This window comes from Hippoglossus stenolepis, chromosome 4 (assembly GCF_022539355.2).
Source record: "Hippoglossus stenolepis isolate QCI-W04-F060 chromosome 4, HSTE1.2, whole genome shotgun sequence".
In the NCBI taxonomy this organism is placed as follows: domain Eukaryota; kingdom Metazoa; phylum Chordata; class Actinopteri; order Pleuronectiformes; family Pleuronectidae; genus Hippoglossus; species Hippoglossus stenolepis.
In genome coordinates, this window is record NC_061486.1 from 15,923,094 (window position 1) to 15,946,634 (window position 23,541).

At 40.0% G+C, this 23,541-nt stretch overlaps 1 protein-coding gene across 5 annotated transcripts; it reads left to right on the plus strand.

The window, feature by feature from the left end:
- The first annotated feature begins 1,653 nt into the window (after positions 1–1,653).
- porb (P450 (cytochrome) oxidoreductase b) lies at positions 1,654–23,256 on the plus strand. 5 transcript variants are annotated; one of them, XM_035154259.1, is made up of 17 exons: positions 1,751–1,765; positions 2,433–2,676; positions 5,612–5,797; positions 10,440–10,488; positions 12,012–12,140; positions 12,683–12,835; positions 14,311–14,435; positions 14,800–14,889; positions 15,421–15,519; positions 15,743–15,859; positions 16,486–16,604; positions 18,898–19,079; positions 19,208–19,357; positions 19,457–19,724; positions 20,486–20,631; positions 20,933–21,018; positions 21,789–23,256. In XM_035154259.1, the coding sequence occupies exons 2-17, from the start codon at positions 2,606–2,608 to the stop codon at positions 21,931–21,933; spliced, it is 2,115 nt and encodes a 704-aa protein (XP_035010150.1). In that variant the 5' UTR covers positions 1,751–1,765; positions 2,433–2,605; the 3' UTR covers positions 21,934–23,256. The 5 variants fall into 5 exon arrangements, with proteins under 5 accessions (XP_035010151.1, XP_035010152.1, XP_035010150.1 ...); XM_035154260.1 differs by lacking the exon at positions 2,433–2,676 and having other exon boundaries at positions 1,654–1,765; XM_035154261.1 differs by lacking the exon at positions 2,433–2,676 and having other exon boundaries at positions 1,744–1,874.
- The last annotated feature ends 285 nt before the right edge of the window (positions 23,257–23,541 follow it).

Here is a 23,541-nt window from a genome sequence, read left to right on the forward strand (position 1 = left end):
ATTTCCAGTGAAGATCTTTTAGATTCTGTTATTCATACTGTTATTATTTCATATGATTATCACCCTCTGTATTCTTCTGTTATACAAATATTTGTCCAATTTTCTCTTTAATACTAATATATAATTTGTATTGTTAATTTTGTGTGTTTTGTATTTTATCTTTGGTTTTATTACAAGACATTGCTGGTTTCTACCACACCCCTGAGAAATGTTTACATTTCATTTATGCAAACTAAACTGACCAGAGTAACTCAACTTTGTGAGGGGCTAAAGGCTAAATCTTCCCGTTTCATGCTCGTCTTTTTTCATTTCCTTTTCACCGTTCTTTCAGGTTCAAATAAATTTTGGTTCCCTGCAGAAATGTAAATGCAGATCATTTCTTTCGGCAGATGTGACGCTGAACTATTATTTTCTCTATGTGTTTCGCTCACTTCGTAAAATGTGGCCTGAGCTGAAGGTGGAACAGGTTGGTACATTAGTACATTTGCTCATGTATTGGTAAATACAATTTTCCAGAACCTTACTTGACCATCTATATTTTTTTTCCTTACTGCTCAACAATTTCTTACTACATAACAATTATCTTTAGTTGTTTTCCATTGAAATCTTACACACAAAACCCATAGTCAGTAATTAAAAGCCGCATTTCCGCCAGTGACTACAACATTTAGATCACAAACCTAATATTTCTTACTGGTTGTAAATGGTGGAAAAAATTGTAAAATCATCCATTAAGAAAATAGTATTCGCAACAAATGTTGCTTAAACTATGAATTTATGGATTATTGGAGCATCAATGGAGCGAATTTGAATTGCTTTATATACTACGATAGACTAAAAACACAGACAACATAAGGAAACAGACAGAGGCACAACATATGATATTAAAACAAATGTTTGAACAAAATGTTCGAGTCAAGTGATAAAACTATGGCTATTCTGTAAAAACCTTCAACAATAGTATCTTCTACACAGTTTTTGCAGTATATTTTGTTGTAAATACTTCAGAAAATCAGTTTTTCATTCTTAACTTTAACTTTTACAACAAAGACCAACTGAGCATGCAGGCAGATCAATTCTCAGTTCTAAGTTTTAACTGCAGAAATAGTTCTTTGACTTCACTACAAGTTGCTGCTAACAACCTATCTATGTAAGTAAGAATGTGAATACAGGACTTAAACTTTATGGAGCATTTAGAAAATGGTGCATTAAGTAAAAAGTCTGAGGACATCTGGGTACATGCAGGGAGAATCCCTCTCCCGATATTGGGCTATCAGACCGTGTGTCCTTGGTGCTGTGAACATCAACAGACTTTAAGCTGTGGAGGACATGTCCGATGAGTCTGTCTTTCTGCTCTCAGCCTGTCAGGGACACACAGACACCAAAATGCTGGCTGGATTACATAAACCACGACCCTTGGCCTGCAGTGCCTTCACATGGGTTTATTGTTATAACAGGTTACGTGTGCACGCTGACACTAAGCTGCATGCCTATGGAGCAGCCCAACTCAAAACACGTGGCTGCCAGACTCAGAAGACGAGACCGAATAAATCCAGTGGTCGCTTAGAGGACGAGTACCTCTTTCTAAATTATATTTTGAAATGATCAAAGGTTTAAATATGCATTTATAAAAGTTATTTGGCCTCGTAAGTGCAAAGGTGTTCCACCCCCGCCGACACGCTGCAGATGGTTTCGTCCCGCAAAGCGTAAAGTTCCCTTCCGCATGGAGCGCATTGTGAGCCTGACACGAAGAGGAGAGGAGAAGGTGAGGAACTTCAAACTCATCTTTATATGACTTATGTCCATCTCTAGTCTGTGGCAGTCTGTGGGGACGGAGCCTCGGGGAGGAAGACACGTTCTGTGAAACTGTAGGGGTAAGATGGAGGCGAAATGTTCCGCTTTTTAAGTGAAACGTTAGCTTGGGATAAGTGCTGACTGCTGTGTTACGCAAACTGAGGCGAACTTATGTCACAGTCCGACGAGCCGTTTCTTTGGTGGCTTAACATATTTAATATTATTTACAAACAGCATGTTTTAGACTGTTATTCTGCCTTAGAGTTAACCTGTGTCAGTTTTCTTATTCCTTATTTTTACACTATCACGTTCCCATTCAGTGTTGTCACGATCCAGGGAATAGCCGGCGCCCTGAGTCCACTCCTCCTGGCTATCGTGGTCATCTTGATGACTTTATCAGAGTAATTGTAGAAGCAGGGGGAATCAAACCAAACCAGTTCCTGGATAACTCTTGGATAATGAATCTGATGTGTGGTGCTTCCCGCTGACTGTCTGTGAACCGGTGCCACAGCCACAGCTTCTCACACCGCGGCTCGTCCATGTCTGTTTCATGCTCATTTAAAGCGCCGCTGGCTGCCAAGGCAAATAAATGGCTGTTTAACCTAATGTGATGTTGAATTTATCATGTGTTTAAACAGTGGGCGTTCACCTGAGCCCCCAGCAACATGACCACTTTACTCACGGTGCCAGAGAGGGGTGTACGGTGGCCGAGAGAGCACAGCGCACTGCAACTTTAACGGATCTCCAGTAAAGCACAATTCATGCTTCTGCGTCAAATTCTCGACATATCTCCAGCGAAGCCTACGCGTAGATGTGTACCCTACGCAGAACCCAATGCCATACCCTGAAGTTCACCTCCCCAAACACCGCAAGAGCAAGACGGTATTTCCGAAATCTCCCGTTCGCCTCAATCTGTTTAATGGTCGTACAAACCATCTCCAACGTCTTTCTTTTCTTTCGAAGTTGCATTTCTCTAAGAAAAAGTAATTGCTCTTCAACAGCTATCAGCTCCAACTCCAACATGATAACACTCGCCAATGTCGCCATTGTTCTGGAGAAAACAGATGCCAGAGAATTTCTAAATAAGTGGATCGGAAACCGGAAGAAACTCAACACAATAGTTTTCCAAACCAGTTTGAGCACCGGTTGACCATAATTTGCATCAGGTAGATATTATACAGCAATGGTGGTTAAGACAACAACTCCCATGACCCCACGCTGCTTCACAACGTCATCAAACAAAGTCCTTGGTTTTTTGATAGAGACCAGCACCAGCCAAAGGTACATAGTGTACGTTTAAGAGAAGACAAGAAGGATAAATTATTTTCAAATAGTTGCAGATTAATTGCCTGACTCATCATGGTAGTTCTACAGCTTACCCTTGTTTTCCCTCATATCTTTGACAGAGGCTGCCTGTGAAATAACTCGTAGACATCATCTCTGTTGCTGTGTAGTTAAGGTATAATTTTCATGTTACTACCAAGCTGCTAACTTAATTGGGTTTTGAACTTGAGACAGGAGCCACTTTTGTTTTCACTTTGCGCTGCTAATTGATCCTGCTGGGAAATCACTAAGCAGAACGGTCTGCATGGAAATGGCATGGCAACAAATAGAAGACACTGATAAATTATAAGGGACCAAAACTTCAGCTTGGAACCCGTTAGGGGTGTAACGGTACAAAAAAAATCACGGTTCACTACGTACCTCGGTTTTGGAGTCCCGGTCAGGGGAGGGCCCTGCTGGCACTAACAATGTCTCCGGTGTGGAGAACACTCGCACGCTAGGGACAGAGGTTTATAAAGGGCTGGTATGACTCGCTGGCTGAAATGCGGACAAGAGGAAACTTCGTAAGGGGGCTCGACTACTTTCAGCGTGTGTTTCAACCCTGTGTTCTCAACAACAGAGAATGGTCGCATGTCCGCTACTATGAAAACACAGATGTCGCTCGTTATTGCTTTGACACGGTCTGAATAATTTGCAAGCGGCAGCTTTAATGCCGCGGGGAGCCTGGTTTGCACGCAACTCATTCCTTCCATGTCCCACTAATGTTAGTGTTATTCCCAATGACTTAATTGTGGATTTCTCTGGGTTTAAACATTGTTGGAAACATCTTGGATAATCCAAGTACAGAAGTCAAACTATATAACAGATATAGTTTTTTTTAGACATTTGAATAAGGCATGTTTACATATATCTTCAAGCAAAAATGCAATTATGCAATGTTAGTGGGACATCGTTTCAAACAAGTAGGCATGTTCGTTGTGCTACCAGCTACATGTCCGATAGCAGTTGCGCAATGTCGGCTTCTGTACAATCCACTCGTTCTTTGTCCGTCGTCATTATTGTAACTGTGAAACTGAAGTGTTCCTACGCAGCGGACCTAAATTATCAGGGAGGGTCTTCACACTCCTGTTTGTCTGCAGTCGCTATGACGATGAGCCTACAGCACATCCGGTCCTTTGCTAAAGTTTACCCTCGGAATTTGAGACACACACACCAATAAGTTCAGCACGTGGACACGCTGTATTTGTTTGGTATGTGTGCGTACCGAACCGAAAGGCCCATACTGGAAATTTTCAGTTCGGATACATGTACTGTTACACCCCTAGTACCTTGAGTTTCCATGGGGATCAAACTTAATAGGTACATCTAGATATAACTGTTGCTGATGTACTGTTGATAAAGAGAGATGTTTCGTTAGTGGACAAAATAATAGAATATTATTTACCCCAAATGACCATGACGTAGACACAACATTTCTCTAAAGCAGTTTCAACTCAACTGTTTTATGTAGTCATTCTTAATATTAGTATTGGCCCTAAAATCCAGGACTGGTCGGACAATAAATTTTAATGACATAACTAGATTGCCTTTTCAAACTAGCTAGTATAATTAAAATAAAAACCCTAACAGATTAGTTAGAAACTATTGATTACCACACTATATGAAAATAACCTGCTGTATTATTAAATCTGCTGTCTAGCTAATGTTAAAAAACTAAATTATAATTATAATATTTTATTTAGAAGTTTAAGTTTGAGTGTGTTTTTGACCATGTTAGGTTTTACTGCAGGCAATGAAGTCCCTGTGACTCCTGTACTTACTTGGGTGGCACACAGTTACCTCTGTGCATGGTAGTTGAAGTTGTTTGCTTAATATCCGTGAGTCAGCAGTAAAGTTGTAAGTGTGTGAACATCGCTGAGTAAAACTCAGTCCAACTGTACTTGTAGCTATGTAACAGCAGGTCCCAAGGATCAGAGAAATCCGGATCTCCTTATTTTCCCCGCTTTAACCAAATAGTAACCTGAGAGCTGGGAACATGAAGTCCTCTTGTGCTCATTGTGAGACAAGCTGCTGCTTCAAAATAGATTCCTCAAGTATAGAGAGCAGTCGCTTACAATGCCGTAGAATGTTCGGTAGAGCCATTTGTCCATTAATTCCTGCACAGAAGCTGTCATTGTATGGTAGAACATGTTGAATCTTGCTCATATATGCTGGAAATCATAATGTTCCCAGCAACTGCGTAAAGAGTTTTATGTCCCCGTTGTTCAGCTGGATTTTTTTAAAACAAGATTGTAGACATGAAACTCATTCATTGAAATTAGTAAAAATGGACTGTAGTCAGATAATGTCTATCGAGGGCGCATACACTCTAAACTGTTTAGTTGATAAATGAAAGAAATGATGGATTGCTATCAAAGCCGATCAACATCCTGTCAAATAATCAATGAGTCGCATGTCAGTTTCAGCTCTATTTAAGTGTTTACGTTGTTTTTAACTGGACTAATTTCTGTGCTCTTACTGTCCCCATGTACAGTGTTAACATGGCAGACATGGACAGTGAGACCACCACACACACCGATCCCATGGCAGAAGAAGAGGAGCCTCTGTTTAGCAACCTGGACCTCTTCCTCTTCTCACTCATAGTTGGCCTGGTCGTTTATTGGTTCATGTCCCGCAAGAAGACAGAGCCCATCCCTGAATTCAAGAAGCTTGACGTACCGTGAGTATCCATCAGGGTACACCTGGGTAATATTTTTTCCTGTTGTGTTTTGCTCTGTTTATTTAAAAAGGTCTTTGTAGTGTAATCAGGTTCCAATTCAGATGTTACTGTAGGTTAAGGAGAAAAAAATCAGAGTTGTTTTATGGGTAAGAATAAAAACTATGAATTGGATTTAATCTGGGGTCGACCGCTGTGGGGGTAGTGACACTGATGCACCGGCCTTTTTCCCGGTTATCCCTATGTCCCCGGCGGCCAGTGCGACTACTACCTAAGGGGGGGGATTTGTATCATGTATATTTTATAGATTATTATTCTGAGTTCTACTGACTCTTATAACATTTCATTTGAGCAGATCTGACTGCCATTAATGATGTAAATATTCTCATATCTTGCCCTGCAGAGTTGTTACTAAATTGGCCTTGAAGCATGTGTGTAAAGGTGCACAGCTTCAGGCTCTTGTAAATGTTCCACTAGTTGCGACCTTTGTTGCCACCCCCCGCCGCTCTCTCTGTTTGTCTCGCTCTCTCTGTCTCTCTCTCTCTGTCTCTCTCTCTCTCTGTCTGTCTCTCTCTCTCTCTGTCTCTGTCTCTCTCTCTGTCTCTCCCTCTCTCTCTCTGTCTCTCCCTCTCTCTCTGTCTGTCTCTCTCTCTCTGTCTCTCTGTCTGTCTCTCTCTGATCACTTATCAGTGAGTGATGGAGGCTTGGCTAGGTTAAAGTGGACTCCCGTTCAACTGGCCACATTTATAGTCCCTCCCCAACCACAACATACTTTCTTCGGTCACCAGAGTAAAGTCACGGGCCAGCAGCGCTCATGCTCGCTGTGTGGCTGAGGTCTTGTGTGAACGGAGACGGTGTTGGGAGCTTAGTGAGGGAGATCCATTTGTGTTCAAAACAGGAGGTTGGCTGGAAAGGGGGGAAAGACCCCTGGAGAACATGTTTTGCTTTATGGAGAATGTGCATCTGTGGAGGGCGGGAATACAGGAAGGGAACACAGAGCAACAGAAGAGCCAGGCTGGTCCCCCCTCCCCTCAAAGGGAGCAGTGATTACCTAACTGTTATGAAGGGGGCGTAGTCTTCCATGTCTTTCCTGTGCTTTTGTTTTTGGCCCTGAACCCATTTTGAAAGTTCCCTGGAGAACAAATGAGGAGGGAGAGCCAGAGCTCCATTTGTGAGTCCTCTCCAAAGGTGGAAAGTTGAGGCAAAAGACAAGCAACCCTTTCTTTTCCCCAAGTTTTTTTTTTTATTCTTCCTTCCCCACTCCCCTGTTATTCTTTTGTGTGTGTGTGTGTGTGTGTGTGCGCTTGTGTGGGCTGAGCTGCTCTGCTTTTGGAGTAGAGCCATGTCACAAATGCAATCCTTTTATGATAAATGAGGTTGCTATAGCAATGACATTCCCCTCTCTCTCCTCCAATGAGATGGGGGCGGGGATACTTCAGGAAAAAAACACGACCATTCACAGCCCCCTCACCACCACCTCCTCCTCTTTCAGTGCTCCACCGGGGAGTTGCTGTGATAACTAGCCAAATTCTCAGAATGGATCTCGTAGACTTTTTCGTCCTGAACACCTTTCAGAGCAGAGAGGGGAAGAGGCGGGATGAGGAGGAAGGCATTTTCAGCCCCTGAGTGTTTCAGTGTGTGTTTGTGTGAGTCAAAAGTGTGGGTCTGCAGCTCGGCTACATTTTATGGGAAAGTCAGTTTCCCACCATTGTGTCCTCAGTGGTTGCCAGACACTGACAGGGCTTGTAGACTGGTGTGTGTGTGTGTGTGTGTGTGTGTGTGTGTGTGTGTGTGTGTGTGTGTGTGTGTGTGTGTGTGTGTGTGTGTGTGTGTGTGTGTGTGTGTGTGTGTGTGTGTGTGTGTGTGTGTGTGTGTGTGTGTGTGTGTGTGTGTGTGTGTGTGTGGAAGGAACAGACGCTGCTGATTTCAGAGAGCAGCACAGGAAGAGACAGAGTTCAGATCGTGTTGGTGCCTCTAAGGTGAAGGCAGGCAGCTCTTCCAAACCTGCGAGTGTCCTGCTGCCTTTCTGGACTGGCTTTTCTTTCTTTTTTTCATCTTGTGTGGTTGTAGACTGTCCTGCGACCTGCTTTTGATTTTTGAGCGTGGCGGTTCCCGGCGTGGCCTAGCCAGAGGTGCTAGAGGTAGTGACGAGCTACAGGGTTGCATGCCATGGGCTGTGTCTTCTCCCTGCCTGAGGACAGGAGAGATGCTGCCGAGAGGTCAGTGAAGTATGAATTTCTGCACAGTAAGAGTTTTTTTTTTTTTTTTACTGATGCATGCCTGGAGCTGTGTTAAACATTTGATAACAGCTGCTGTTAAGTTTGATCGCACAGATCTTTGTAACTGTCGAACTGTTGTCTCTCTACACACGCTGTAGTTGCTAGTTTCTATCACAGACTGGCGAAGATAGTGGTTTCAAAATCCATTCGATGTTCCCACTGGGTTATGTAAGATATGGTGATAAAATGTATGAGACCACAAACACAATTTAATTATTGGGTCAGTTTTTTTTCTCCCTCTTTTCCACAAGCTGAGTCATTAAGCTCATTGGCCATCATTACACATTTTAAAGCATTGTTTGACTTTATTCAGTAATCAAACACAAGCACAAGCTCTGATTTCCATTTTATGGAAGCATCATAAGATTACCTCTGGGTTGCGAGGACTGAACTGACTCACCGTGAAAAGGTGTCGTTCCTGTATGGATGAATTAATGAATGAAAGAAAGTTGATTGACAATATATACAGATGATGAGCTCTGAACTGTTTCAACTGTTTCAAATTGTTCAAACAGTGACGGAGCGCCAGCAGATGAGGTTTACTTTCATGTTGGACACATTAAGATTTATTTTTTTGTTTTGTTCCATTTGAATTTGCCTGTATGTATTACACTTTATTTATAGTTTTATGATTCTAGACATTTAAATTGTTTTATTACCTCTATTAAAATCTAATATCATTAGAGTGGAATTGGCAGATTACATATATCCTGTTTCAGAGATACTCAAATTCATGATTTGCAAATACAAATCACTTATTGCACTTATTATAAGTCGCTTTGGATAAAAGCATCAGCTAAATGATAATGTATTGTAACATAATGTAACAACGACACAATGTTCAGTTTCAGGCTGTTACTAATGGTAATGTCCAATAAATCAAAATAGACTGCTGAGAATAGAAGATACATCTTAATAAGTGAACTACAGTATTTATCAAATTGATAAAGGAATTGTTGGAGATATTGATTAAATAGAATGTGTTAAAATTCCATTGCTACCTGTCGTCACAAAATATCTCTCAGAAAACAATACATTTTAATGAATAAATTAATAGGGGTATTATTTGCTGTATGTACTATACACCCAACACGTGTTGGGCATCAAACCCACATGCAATAAAAACTCTCTGCACACGGCTTCATAGCTTGTAAATATTTGTCTCAACGTCTGCTGGAGATTAAATGTAAACTGACACTTTCAGTAAAATATTCTACTTCATGGAGACAGCTGGTTAGCTAAAAAGAAGAGGACAATAGTTAAGTATTAATATGCAATATTATAGTAATAACTAAATTAATATACTTTCTCTGTTACACTTTACAGCTTTACCGGCTTTTCTATGATCATCAAAAATATACATTCGCCACAAAATTTGTCGCCTTTTTATTCCTGTTCCTGCTGCAGCTGTCCTCTCAGAGCTTTGATGCTGGATGAAGTGGTGTTGCCTTTTATTTGATGGAATAATGGATTTTGCCTCCTGTGTACCTTTTTAGTGACACTGTGTTTGGACTTGTTTTGATCTGATCCCATCCAATGAATTACTTCCTGGATCAATCCGACCCAGGCGATTAGATTACCATAGTGTGTGTGAACTGTAATGATTGTCAACCACTTCTGTTGTAATTAATATAAAATGTGTAATGTAAACTTAAGAAGATAATTACACCATGTTCACCTCACAAGTCATAGTATTTCCTCATATCACAGCCTGATGAGTCCCTGCTCTTCTCTCACCTTTGTATTCTGAATTACCTAAATCATTTGATTGAAAATCATTTTCATGGATTTTTACCTGGCCTCACTCTGAACTTAAAGACAACTAACATTGTTCTGTTCCTATTGTCTGGTTAAAAGTACTATCAGGGATCTAAATGTAAACAGAAGCATTATCTCATCACCAGAACTCCAAACACAGTATCACATTATCAACTGTAAGTTATTGATGTCGTTTACACTTGACTTTAACCTCCTTATTTATTATCTGCTACAGGCCACAATATAATGTTTTGGTTTGTTTACATCAATAGTGTCCTTACATGTAGCAGGAAAATATGCCCATGTTTCCAACTCTGATCAGCTAAACAATAAAGTCAGATGTTTTCAATGAAGTCAATGTCCTTGTATCTGGATTTATCTTAACTTTCTATTGAATTGGGAGTTAGGTTTGAAAGCACTTGTCTGAATATTTTCAGTCTGCTTGTCGAAAAGTTGAATGACCAACAACCTTGAAATCTGCTTTAACAACATTTGAAAAACAATATCACTGCTGTTGGGGAAATCAGTGTCATGTCTTAGTCTTATTATGTGTAATTTAACCCAAATTTGCTTAATAACGAGTACAATATTTTTTTCATTTTATCCAGAGCATCCACCACAAGGGAGACGAGTTTCATTGAAAAGATGAAGAAAACGGTGAGTGACGTTGCTGCCTTGTCACTGACGTATTCACGTCACTGGTGTTTAAGTTGAGTCTGTGGTTTTATCTTTCCAGCATAGATACTTTCTTTTTTGTTGCTGATGTTCCAAAACATTTATTCGGGTTTAAGAACTGGTTTTAAAAGGAATTTTGAAGCCTGTCAGACTTGAAAACTTGCAGTGTTCACCAGTGTCAATGTTGACCCCTTGTTTTCCTCAGTAAATGATTCCAAAAAATTGCTTTCAATCAAATGCTACACATTCCCTCCCTGTTGCTCTCTGACTATGATGAGTGTACTTCTTCTTCCAGCTTTATATCTGAAAGCCCTGTTTTGACTTTGATGCTCCTCTGTTTTCAAGCCAGCCTTGAGAAAAGACTTTGGTTTTGAATCATGTGGTTTTGCAGCAAATAGTTCAGATACCGAGATGGTGGCAGAAGAGAAGTTTGGCCCCCAGTGCTATTTAATTTGGTCTCCTTAGCGTTTCTTTATTATGAATTATTATGGGAACATTGTGGCACAGATAAGAAGTATTTGCTTATGTAAAGATAAGTTATGTCTTGGAGAAGAAGTGTTACATAATTTCAATCTAATGTAGTTTCAGTCTTTTTTTTGCATCATGCAGCTTGAGGAACCTGTTTTCCAAGGGCCATTTAGCTTTTTACAACATTCTTTCAGGACCATACTAAATTACTGAACACATGTACCACACTAACTTCGCTAATGAAGGCTTGAACGGCTTCTCTGTGCCGAGGTGTCTGATGTCAGATGCTTGTGACTACTTGCAGCTGGTTTTCCAGGTTTGGGTCAGTCAGTTTGAGCATAATTGGATTTTTGCAAGAGTCAGTTTTTAAAAAGAGCTGCTCACAGGAGTAATCCGCCCCAAACAGAGATCCAAATGGGGAAATCCTCAGGATGTAAATACAGTTAGGGTTAGGGTCAATTCCAGGTTTTTGTTTTCTTAGCTATTAGCTCGCTCACTACAAACCTTACCTGCATTGTCTCTGTCAGAATGATGTCTTGTTGAAGCTGCTTGTTCGGCACAAAAGCTGTCAAGCGTTATCTTAAAAAAAATTTAAAAAACTTGATTCAGCCATATTTGATCTTATCCTGTGAAGCTGCATGTTTCCACCTGTAATATACTCGAGATTGGACTTTGTCTTCACTGCATGTGTGCCTCAAGTAACTAGACAAACTGGCTTTTGTTTTTTGTTTTTTACTTGAATAAATCTTTTGTCCATTTGTCTTGGAGAGCTCGACGTTCTGCATTTGCACTCTGCTATTCCTTTCCTGAGTCATCGTGTTGACTCAGCACAAGACATAACTGTTGCTTCTGCTTTTTGGCACACATCTGAAAAGAAACCACACTGAAGGATATGTTATTTTCTTTTGTCACAGAATAAATTAATACCAGGTGACCCAACTGTGTCAGACCAAAGAGACTGTTTGGGTGTATTTATAGTCGCGGGGAAATTATTTTTCATGTAGCATGTGAACTATTTTCTGCTGATTTGTTACCAGGGCAAGAACATCATTGTGTTCTACGGCTCCCAGACGGGCACAGCGGAGGAATTTGCCAACAGACTGTCCAAAGACGCTCAGCGCTATGGCATGAAAGGAATGGCTACCGATCCAGAGGAGTATGACATGGTAATTTGCATGAGTGGAACAACACACAAACCAGTGTAGTAAAATATAACAGAGGTTCTTCTCATTCTTCTGGATGATGCTCTTAGTAGCTGCCAGTGAATGTTGTGTCATAGCATCATGGAAGAGGTATCACTGCAGTGCTGAAGACTGAAGAAAAACCACTGTTACTGGGGCATGTCAATAATTCAATAAACACCCCAACGATAATCTTACTCTCCTGCATTGTCTAAAAATGCTAATATACCAGGTCATATTATAAAATAACTTAATTACTGTCAGGATAATGTGGTCTCTTCTAATTATATATTTGATCTCCAGACAAGAGAGATGATTAAAACCAAGAACAACACACACTCCAGTCTAAATGTGTATGAAACGTCAGTCAAAATAATACAAAGTGCACAATCTAATGACCTAAGGTTTAGTCCATAAATGTGTTGCCATACTTGTAGAAGTATAGATACAATACTTTGATTACTCATATATATATATATATATATAATAACTTGCACGTTTACTGACACCGATTTCTCATGTTCCAGGGGGAACTGTCCCGTCTGTCCGAGATTAACAACTCCCTCGCCATATTCTGCATGGCCACCTATGGTGAAGGTGACCCAACTGATAACGCCCAGGACTTCTACGACTGGCTGCAGGAAAACGATGATGAAGACCTCTCCGGACTAAACTACACTGTGAGTCTTAATAGTCAAGCTTTTTGTTTTCTAATTCTTACAGGCTTTTAAGAGTTTTTGTAGAGCAAAAAACTAAAGGTTATTTTCTTTATTTCCTCAGTTAATTAATTGGTTCAGAAACAGAGGAAATACTCTAGAGCCCAATGTTAAAAAACTAAAAATGACAAATGCTAGATAGTTTTAAAGAGGCTTGAGTTATTAAAAGTTTATCAAAATAGCAATATTGATCAACCAAAGCTGGGGTCAGACTACAGGAATATTGGACCAATTTGAGAATCGGAGGGGGAATCCTGGCCTGAAACCTCGCTCTGCATTGATGTTCTGCCCGATTATCTGGAAGTGGGAGGGGTTTCATAGCCATACTTAAACATCCTGAGCTTTCTGCAGAATTCTCAAGGCCACCCTGATAATTATCAAACACATTTGATATTTAGGATTCAAAATCAGGATGATTACGTTGTGATAGGCCATTATTTTCTAATCTTGTTGTGTGGGCATGTTAAAGATAATAGAAAAAGAATATCTTATGGTTGTCATTATTATTGCGATGCAACCCAAATTTTAAATGTTTTTTAAAACTCAAGTAGTTTGAGCCCAGCTTAACTGGGTAATGGGTTCTAGTTTACACTCAACTGTTTAACTTGTTAAACAGTAAAATTACATTAACTCAATTAAGATTTAATATAGATGTCAAGTAACTACATTTGTCAGTGTCCTGTGACGCTTCAGTTTTGCTCCTCACCTTCATCTCTACACTGTAATGATAGAATAGCCACACATCAGGTTTGAGAAGATTCTGAATGATTTCCCTTTGAGATTTTTAAGAGGTAAGGTTGCATGGAATTTCAATCGCTGGCTCACACTATTTCAATGAACAGTACAGGCCCTTAATGAACCTTGAGGATGTGAGTCCCATTTCCATTTTAATTCAAATTTTGTTCATTGTTTTCCTGGGTGAAGCAGCGTTATTGTGTTACGCAACATTATTGTATTATGTTAGTTTGCATGGCTGTCATATTAAGCACGCAGGCTTCATAGGAACGAACTGCATCTGGCTTTGTGGGCGTCATGAAAGAAAAGACTTTGTTATTTGTCATGTCTGGTGTGTGTGTGTGTGTGTGTGTGCGTGCCATTGTGTCATTATTGTGGTGCAGCGTCCCTGGCCTCATTTGAGTGAGGAACTTGACTCAAATCTACAATTCTTGTGCACCGTCATGTTTTTTGTATGTATCTGTATTTTTATCCATAGTCTTCTCTTAAGTTTTTTACTTCAGAATGTTTTCACCATTCAACAGAGAGGTAGTCAAATATCTGCTCTGTTGAACTGATGATCAAGACAAGAGATTAACTGTTAATCGTATATTTTCCTATAACATTCCTCATGTATCCTTGGTTCCAGTTTAACTGATTCTTCAGTTCAGAATGTCGCCAGTCGTTGGCTAATGGTTTCTTGTTGCACCCTTTTCTCTCTCTAGGTATTCGCTTTGGGCAACAAAACATATGAACACTACAATGCAATGGGGAATTACATTGACAAAAGGCTGGAAGAACTGGGAGCCAAGCGCATCTTTGACCTTGGCCAGGGAGATGATGATGGCAAGTAAGTGACCAGTTCCTTCTTGGTGTTAAAAGAATTGCTGAGCTCATTTACTCTGGTTATTGAGGTTTAGAGTCAAGCACAAGTTACATGACATGAACCACAGTCTGTGATGGTTGAAGCACATGATGGAAGGCAGCTGATCTGCAAAGTTCTCTGACGTTCACATAAATGAATTTTGAATAAGCTGTTAAACGTACTGAACACATTCATGCACCATAAAGGATTATTTACAATTTTAGCATTTCATAGACCTTTAAAATTCAATGACATTTTTTTTTTTTATTAAACAATAAATTAATAATAATTTCAACCAGCCCCCTTTGAACGGATGTTAATTCAAACGCACTGTGTTTTTGTGTTTCAGTCTGGAGGAGGACTTCGTCTCATGGAGGGAGCAGTTCTGGCCGGCCGTCTGTCAGCACTTTGGAGTGGAAGCCTCAGGAGATGATTCAAGGTGCAATCACAGACATTCCACAATTTCTGTGCATTATTTTACCAATATATATACTCCCTAGTGTAGTATTCCTGTTTTAGTATCCCTTTTCTGTTTCCTAATGCAGAATTGGTTCATGGAGTCTCTCAGCTCAGGTTTAAAAAATAAATTAATCCAAGAATGAAGTTATAAGTTGATCACGAGACAGTTATGTGCAACGGTGACACATTAGCATCACATACACTAGTTTTAAAAGTGATATTCCACCCAAAATAAATTTTAACCTTTGTGAAACATCCATATGTTAAATAAGGACGTATCAGAATTAGGTGGTGATTCCCGCTCATCTCTATTTGAAATTAACAAATGCCAAGAATCCTGTCCAAGCATTACACTGCATTTTACCTAAGTTAACATCCATTAGCCTAGAAAACAAGTGTCAATTTTACAGCATCTATTTTCATTTATCTCTCTAGAAGTTCAAATAGGTCCTACTGTGGTTGTATGCAGAGAGTCTGAAGAGGCTAACTTCACATTATTTTTTCCTCACAGCATACGGCAGTACGAGCTAAAGGAGCACACTGACCTCAAAATGAACAAAGTGTACTCAGGAGAGATTGGCCGCCTTAAGAGTTTTGAGGTCCAAAAGCCGTAAGTTCTCTGTTCACTACCAGGACTCATTCATCATGAAAGTGTTGTGTGTTTAGTCTCTGCTCACATTTCATCTACATTTAACATCTAATTGCATCTAATTGGTTACTGTGTATAATGAGGCATTGCTAAATTTTTAACCAAACCTTGTTGTTTCTTTATGGAATAATAGATTTTTTCTGTATTCATTTCAGTCTCTTTTAATCAACCATTTGTTTTACAGGCCCTATGATTCGAAAAATCCTTTCCTGGCCCGAGTCACTGTCAACCGCAAACTCAATGAAGCTGGTGATAGACATCTCATGCACCTTGAACTGGACATAACAGGCTCTAAGATCAGGTGAGACTGATTAAACTCACAGTATGTGAATAGCTCCGTAGATAAGGTTCTGTTTTCACCTCTGTCCGTTTGTTTGTTGGTTGGTGTGTATATTTGTTTGTAAGCAAAATTACACTTACAAAAACAGAACAGATTGGTGGAGGGATGATTTGTTCACTCAAACATTGGAGCTTATTTTGTTTGTCTGTTGTTGGACTGTTGGACTGTTGGGCTTTGGTGGAGGTATCTGCTCTACTGAGTGCAATTGCAGTTCCTTTTTTTTTTTCTTTCTTACTTCCCATAGACCATGACAAAAAAACTGGAAAAGACCCCAAATACCATTAAAAGAAAACAATTTATTGTACAAGAATAAAACACAAGAGATGGGGTTTGTTGAGTCAGCGGTATCAGTAGTGTTAATGTGGGTGTATGTGGATAAATATGCTGAGGCAGGCAGGGAAGAGGAAACCATATTGGAAGCTGAGGTGTTTATATTCTGTGGGGCTCTGTCACTATATGCAGCTCCACCTCTGTTACAGCACAGGCAGACACAGTGACAACATACACAAGGCAAACCGGGACCATCACAATGCTACCTGATGCTTTGTGAACACAGGTCAAAGTGTAATCATGTTCTGTGGTTTCAGATACGAGTCGGGAGACCACGTGGCCATTTTCCCCATTAATGACTCTGCATTGGTGAACAAGCTGGGACAAGTCCTTGGAGTGGACCTTGATGTGGTTTTCTCTCTCAACAACCTTGATGGTATGGCATTGACAGCCCCACGCACCTTGACTTAACCACCTTGTCCCTCCCATAAATCCTCCCTTGATAAGTCGATCAGGGAGTATCAGCCCCATGTGTTATTGCACATGAAGTTAATATTATATCACTGCAGTTACACCTTATTGCTCTAATATAAATCGTTTGCTGTTTTTGTGATAAGTTTAATGAGTTTCCTGTCACGAGGAATATAATTAGTGGTTGCATAAGATCATTTTATGAAGCATTTTAACAATTGATGGCGTGCATTAACATTAACAGCTGTGTCACCTACCATAATTCATTTTGACAGTTCAACATCGAACCATAGCTCGCTTGGAGCTGGCTCCTGTAGTGGAGCAGCGTCAATGTCTACTCTCTTTCTATCACTTATGAACTTCTGTTGAAGTTAGCATTCCAACAAGCTATTCTGGCCAAACTGTCTTCCAATAGGAAGTCTTTCAAATGGTAGTGCTGCTCAGAGGGCTTATATCACTTTTTGTCTTGTAAACAATACGATCACAAATTTTATGTGTTGAATACACTACCGTTCAAAAGTGTGGGGTCACTTAGAAATTTCCTTATTTTTCAAAGAAAAGCACTGTTTTTTTCAATGAAGATAACATTAAATTAATCAGAAATACACTCTATACATTGTTAATGTGGTAAATGACTATTCTAGGTGGAAACGTCTGGTTTTTAATGAAATATCTACATAGGTGTATAGAGGCCCATTTCCAGCAACTATCACTCCAGTGTTCTAATGGTACATTGTGTTTGCTAATCGCCTTAGAAGACTAATGGATGACTAGAAAACCCTTGAAAACCCTTGTGCAATTATGTTAGCACAGCTGAAAACTGTTTTGCTGGTGAGAGAAGCTATAAAACTGGCCTTCCTTTGAGCTAGTTGAGTATCTGGAGCATCACATTTGTGGGTTCGATTATACTCTCAAAATGGCCAGAAAAAGAGAACTTTCATGTGAAACTCGCCAGTCTATTCTTGTTCTTAGAAATGAAGGCTATTCCATGCGAGAAATTGCGAAGAAACTGAAAATTTCCTACAACGGTGTGTACTACTCCCTTCAGAGAACAGCACAAACGGGCTCTAACCAGAGTAGAAAGAGAAGTGGGAGGCCCCGGTGCACAACTCAGCAAGAAGACAAGTATATTAGAGTCTCTAGTTTGAGAAATAGACGCCTCACAGGTCCTCAACTGGCAGCTTCTTTAAATGGTACCCGCAAAACGCCAGTGTCAACGTCTACAGTGAAGAGGCGACTCCGGGATGCTGGCCTTCTAGGCAGAGTGGCAAAGAAAAAGCCATATCTGAGACTGGCCAATAAAAAGAAAAGATTGATATGGGCAAAAGAACACAGACATTGGACAGAGGAAGATTGGAAAAAAGTGTTATGGACAGACGAATCAAAGTTTGAGGTGTTTGGATCACACAGAAGAACATTGGTGAAAAGATGCTGGAAGAGTGCCTGACGCCATCTGTCAAGCATGGTGGAGGTAATGTGATGTTCTGGGGCTGCTTTGGTGCTGGTAAAGTGGGAGATTTGTACAAGGTAAAAGGGATTTTAAATAAGGAAGGCCATCACTCCATTTTGCAACGCCATGCCATACCCTGTGGACAGCGCTTGATTGGAGCCAATTTCCCCCTACAACAGGACAATGACCCAAAGCACACCTCCAAATTATGCAAGAACTATTTAGGGAAGAAGCAGGCAGCTGGTATGCTGTCTGTAATGGAGTGGCCAGCGCAGTCACCAGATCTCAACCCCATTGAGCTGTTGTGGGAGCAGCTTGACCGTATGGTACGCAAGAAGTGCCCATCAAGCCAATCCAACTTGTGGGAGGTGCTTCAGGAAGCGTGGGGTGAAATTTCTACAGATTACCTCAACAAATTAACAGCTAGAATGCCAAAGGTCTGCAATGCTGTAATTGCTGCAAATGGAGCATTCTTTGACGAAAGCAAAGTTTGAAGAACAAAATTAATATTTCAAATAAAAATCATTATTTCTAACCTTGTCAATGTCTTGACTATATTTTCTATTCATTTTGCAACTCATTTGATAAATAAAAGTGTGAGTTTTCATGGAAAACACGAAATTGTCTGGGTGACCCCAAACTTTTGAACGGTAGTGTATATTTTATAAATCAAAATATATTACAATGCAAGTATGGGCTGAGAGTGTTTGTATCATATTTCTAGTTATCTGATTGGTCCATGACATACACTTTGAAGTGATACTTGATATTTTCTTCTCGTCTGCTGACAATGACATTGTTTTTCCAGATGAATCCAACAAGAAACACCCTTTCCCCTGCCCCACCACCTACCGCACGGCACTTACTCATTACCTGGACATCACAAACTCGCCTCGCACCAACGTCCTCTACGAGCTGGCACAGTACGCCTCGGACCCCAAAGAGCAGGAGAACATGCGAAAGATGGCTTCCTCCTCCTCCGAGGGCAAGGTCAGTGTTGAGTGATGATGAATCATCATATGTGTTATAATTAATTCTGATAGATGCACTGTACAGTTGACTTCCCTCTTCTACGTTTTCCACGTTTACCTCATGTCATTGTATTTTTTTTTCTACAGTCTCTCTACCAGAGCTGGGTGTTGGATTCCTGTAGAAACATCCTTGCTGTCCTGGAGGATATGCCTTCTTTGAAGCCTCCCATCGACCACCTGTGTGAGCTACTGCCTCGTCTTCAGGCTCGCTACTACTCCATTGCTTCCTCTTCTAAGGTACTCCTTGCAGAGAAAACAAATTCAAGTAATTTATTAATTCAATTTCATAGAAAAAAATGTATCAAAGGCTGTTAATGACTCTCTTCTGTTATGTAGGTTCACGCAAACAGCATCCACATCTGCGCTGTGGTGGTGGAGTACAAGACCAAGACTGGCCGCACCAACAAAGGAGTTGCCACCAACTGGCTGAAGAATAAACTGGTCACGGACAACGGCCACAAGTCCACCATCCCCATGTACATCCGCAAGTCTCAGTTCCGCCTGCCCTTCAAAGCCACAAACCCAGTGATCATGATCGGACCCGGGACAGGAATTGCTCCCTTCATGGGCTTCATTCAGGAACGGGCCTGGCTCAAACAGCAAGGTATTAACAGATTGTGTGTGTGTGTGTGTGTGTGTGTGTGTGTGTGTGTGTGTGTGTGTGTGTGTGTGTGTGTGTGTGTGTGTGTGTGTGTGTGTGTGTGTGTGTGTGTGTGTGTGTGTGTGTGTGTGTGTGTGTGTGTGTGTGTGTGTGTGTGTGTGTGTGTGTGTGTGTGTGTGTGTGTGGGACACTCTGTACCATCTGTCTCCCACCCTCTCACTGAGACACTAATTACAGGACTTTACACTTTGCTCGACCACACTCATCATTGGCCCGTCTATACACACAGACACACACTGTGATGCCGCAGCGGTCAGGGATTGTGGAACCTCTTCTGCTTTCTCTGTACGTTGCGTCTCTTTTCTCGCAACGTATGTGTGTGTGTTTGTGGTTTGTCAGACTTTCCTCAATCTTGTGTTTTAACAAAGAAGGAAAAAAAATAAGGTGCAAGACCTTTGAACAGGTTGGTCATTTCTATCATTTTGTACAATCCACTACTGCCCACAGAAAAGCATTTAAAGGGAAGGACATTACAGTTGATGGATACAAGTAAACAAATTCATATTTTCAGAGACACAGGATGCAGACATAAGAGTTTTTAAGTCAAAACTGTGTGAGATAGCCTGTGCACAAATTTACTTATAAAACATGATGAATGTTGGGCCTGATAATTACTTGATGGGTTTTAAAATCTCTGTCGAGGAGTCTGAATGTAATGATTAGTGTTTCCACAAAAAAAATCATTGTTTTGTTTCTGCTTACAGGAAAGGAGGTTGGAGAGACGGTGATGTTTTTTGGCTGCAGGCATAAGAATGAGGATTATATCTACCAGGAGGAGCTGGAGGAAGCCGAGAAGAACGGAGTCCTAACACAGCTTCATGTGGCCTTCTCCAGAGACCAGGAGCAGAAGGTATGACTGTGCACCTCACCGCTGACCAGCTGTGATTACACTTTACTTACTAAGTTTTTAGAGTAATAGTCAACAAGTCAGTGTTATGTAATGTGCATGTGTGAGCTCGTCCTTTTATACCCTGGTGTAGGTTTAAACCTGAATGGACACACATAGTCTTGCAACTGCGGCTTTGAGGGTTAAGACTTCAATTTTAGGGTTCAGGTTATAATAGGGTTTAAGGGTGTGGGATTAGCATTTAGTTGTGATGGTAAAGTTTAAGGTAAATTCACTGCAACTCTTGTCTTTTCGACAAATAAAGGTGTACGTGCAGCATCTCCTGAAGAAAAACAAGGAGGTCCTCTGGAAGCTGATTCACTTGGAAAACGCTCACATCTACGTCTGCGGGTAATTCACAAGCATTAAATTAACAATTCATTGTCACATTACATTAATGTATTCATCGTGTGAAATAGGTCTGATTAGGACTAAATATTACTGACCCCAAGTTGGTACATTATGCCACTAAATGAATGAATAAGAAATTTTAACATTTGATGTTTACAAAATCAAACTGGACAGAAAGAACTATAGAAAATATAATTAACATCTATATTTTTCTGGAAAACCAGTCTCTTTGGTGTTTTTGCACCTCCTGGTGGAAGAATAAGATGCAGTTGCACTCCTTTTTTCAGATGGTTCCATTTCTTTACTTTACATACACTGACAGATGTGCTTTTGTTTCTTTATTTTGAAAAGGAACAATGTGAATTAATCCACATTCGTACGCATGTAATGCATCCTGGAGTGATTCAAAAAAAATAGTGCTACAATAATACAATAGGAACAATAGTTAAAAATCATACTACTTTTGTTCTTAAAAACCCAAAAAGTATGAGTACAGTCCTGAAAAAATAATATTGCCATAACCAGCCATTTTTTAACATTACATTTAAATATACAATTTGATGAGGACTTTCTAATATTTAATTAATTAATTAAAAAAATGACACAATACATTTTGGGCCACTTTTGAAAATGGGATGATACATCTCAAGGGGTTTATCCCATGGTATTAACATTTCTAAATTAAATTAAAATATCCTCCACGCAGAAAAATGGTTACTAAAAAAAGACACCACCACCAGACATCTAAACCGATCTCTTTCCTGGTTCAGGGACGCGAAAAGCATGGCCAAGGATGTGCAGACGACCTTCCATGAGATCGCAGAAGAACTCGGCGCCATGGTGCGCACCCAGGCCACAGATTATATTAAAAAACTGATGACCAAGGGACGCTACTCACAAGATGTATGGAGTTAAAGAGCCTCAAACCTCAGCTTCAGTCTCACTACTCAAGTGGTGGTTTTCAAAATATTTTTTTGTTCTTTTTATTGTATATCTTTTATATATACACACATAATAAAGAAACTCAACCTGGTTCATGAAAAGCTACAGGTCGAAGAAGATCATGAGGCAAACCCTACCTCAGTAGGCTGCAATGAACCCATTCAGCAATTTCAATCTGTGTTTCCTATTTATGTATCTTATTACTATCCAGCAGCCTCCGAGATGCATATGAATGAATGAATTTGTGTAATCTGGTGTTCGACTGCAAATCTGGTCATTTGGATTAGATACAGGAACGTGCTGGTTTGAGTAAAGTCGTGACACTTTTCAAACTACGTTTCAATTACACATTTTCATGGCTGTGTGTCTATTCAAACAGACGATGACTGAGTTGTAAATGCATTCGTTTATAGGGACAGAGACGCACCAAGTCCAAACTCTGAAGGGACCAGAATTAATTCCACTGTGAAAATAACAATCTCAATTGAACTTTTAGATTTTGTATGCCCTCGTGAAGTGTTTCTAACTGATAAACTGATCGTAGGCATACTATCACAGCATGTCTTCATTCATATAATGAGCGTATAAACACTCACGTTTCAGACATGAAAGAATGTGGATATTAGTTTTGCTCAGAGATTATCTAGTTTAGTCCTGTAAATGGTTTTAAGAACTGTTAAATTCTGTGAGGAAAATGTTTTGGTGTGGCAAACTTGCAGCATAGCCTTTTATGCATAAGTTGCTGTTAGTTTTAATCAATAATGGAAACCTTTCGGGAGGCACAGAAAGTGGAGGCTCATATATAGAAAAACGTAGATTCTTTACATTTTGTTTCCCTAAAGAGACTGCCTTTAAGCACAATGAAAATGAATTGTATGTAATGTACCCTGCATTGTTTGTCAAATGTTTGAGGTCCAGTCTCCTAAATGGCAACGGTTAATTTATGCATCTGAAGGGTTCAGAATCGACCTTCTCTGTTTGGCATTATTTGTATTTTAGTGTTATATGAGACCTATCGCATATGCATCCCTACCTGGAGAAATCAGACATATCAAACTGTTCTGTCTTGCAGTTTAGCCGATCAGTTAAAGTGCAGCCTGTGCCTTTTTCTTTTTAACACTGCCTTATGTACTACCTTAGCATCGGAACCATGATGCGTCAACGTCTTTTCAAATCTTTTATTCCTCAATAAAAATGTTGATATCCTGTCCAATAAATTTGAGACACTGTCACTTGTGATTTAATTATTTGATTGTATTAAGGCATGCATTTTTGATTAATAAATTTTGAATAATTTGCTGCGTTAATGGGGTTATTTTGTGAACACATTAACCTCAAATTAAACTTTGAGGTTAATTTACATCTAGTGGCCTTGTCAAGTGGATTAATTGAACCATGGTAATGCATTGTAAGTGGCAGCAGTAGAAAGCTTGTGTGCAGGTACAGAAACCCTGACGTGGCCAACAGTCATTGATTACGACAAAGATGACACATAACAAGCTGCAACAGTGATATGAAATGGTAAACAAAATAGGCATTAGTTACTGTAGCTTATATCTGCTAGACATTAAACGTTAATGT

Coding starts and splice junctions, on each gene's coding strand:
- porb (XM_035154259.1), top strand. CDS start 2,606: ATGTGTACCCTACGCAGAACCCAATGCCATACCCTGAAGTTCACCTCC. Junction 10,489..12,011: donor TTGAAAAGATGAAGAAAACG/GTGAGTGACGTT, acceptor ATTTGTTACCAG/GGCAAGAACATCATTGTGTT. Junction 12,836..14,310: donor TCTCCGGACTAAACTACACT/GTGAGTCTTAAT, acceptor TTCTCTCTCTAG/GTATTCGCTTTGGGCAACAA.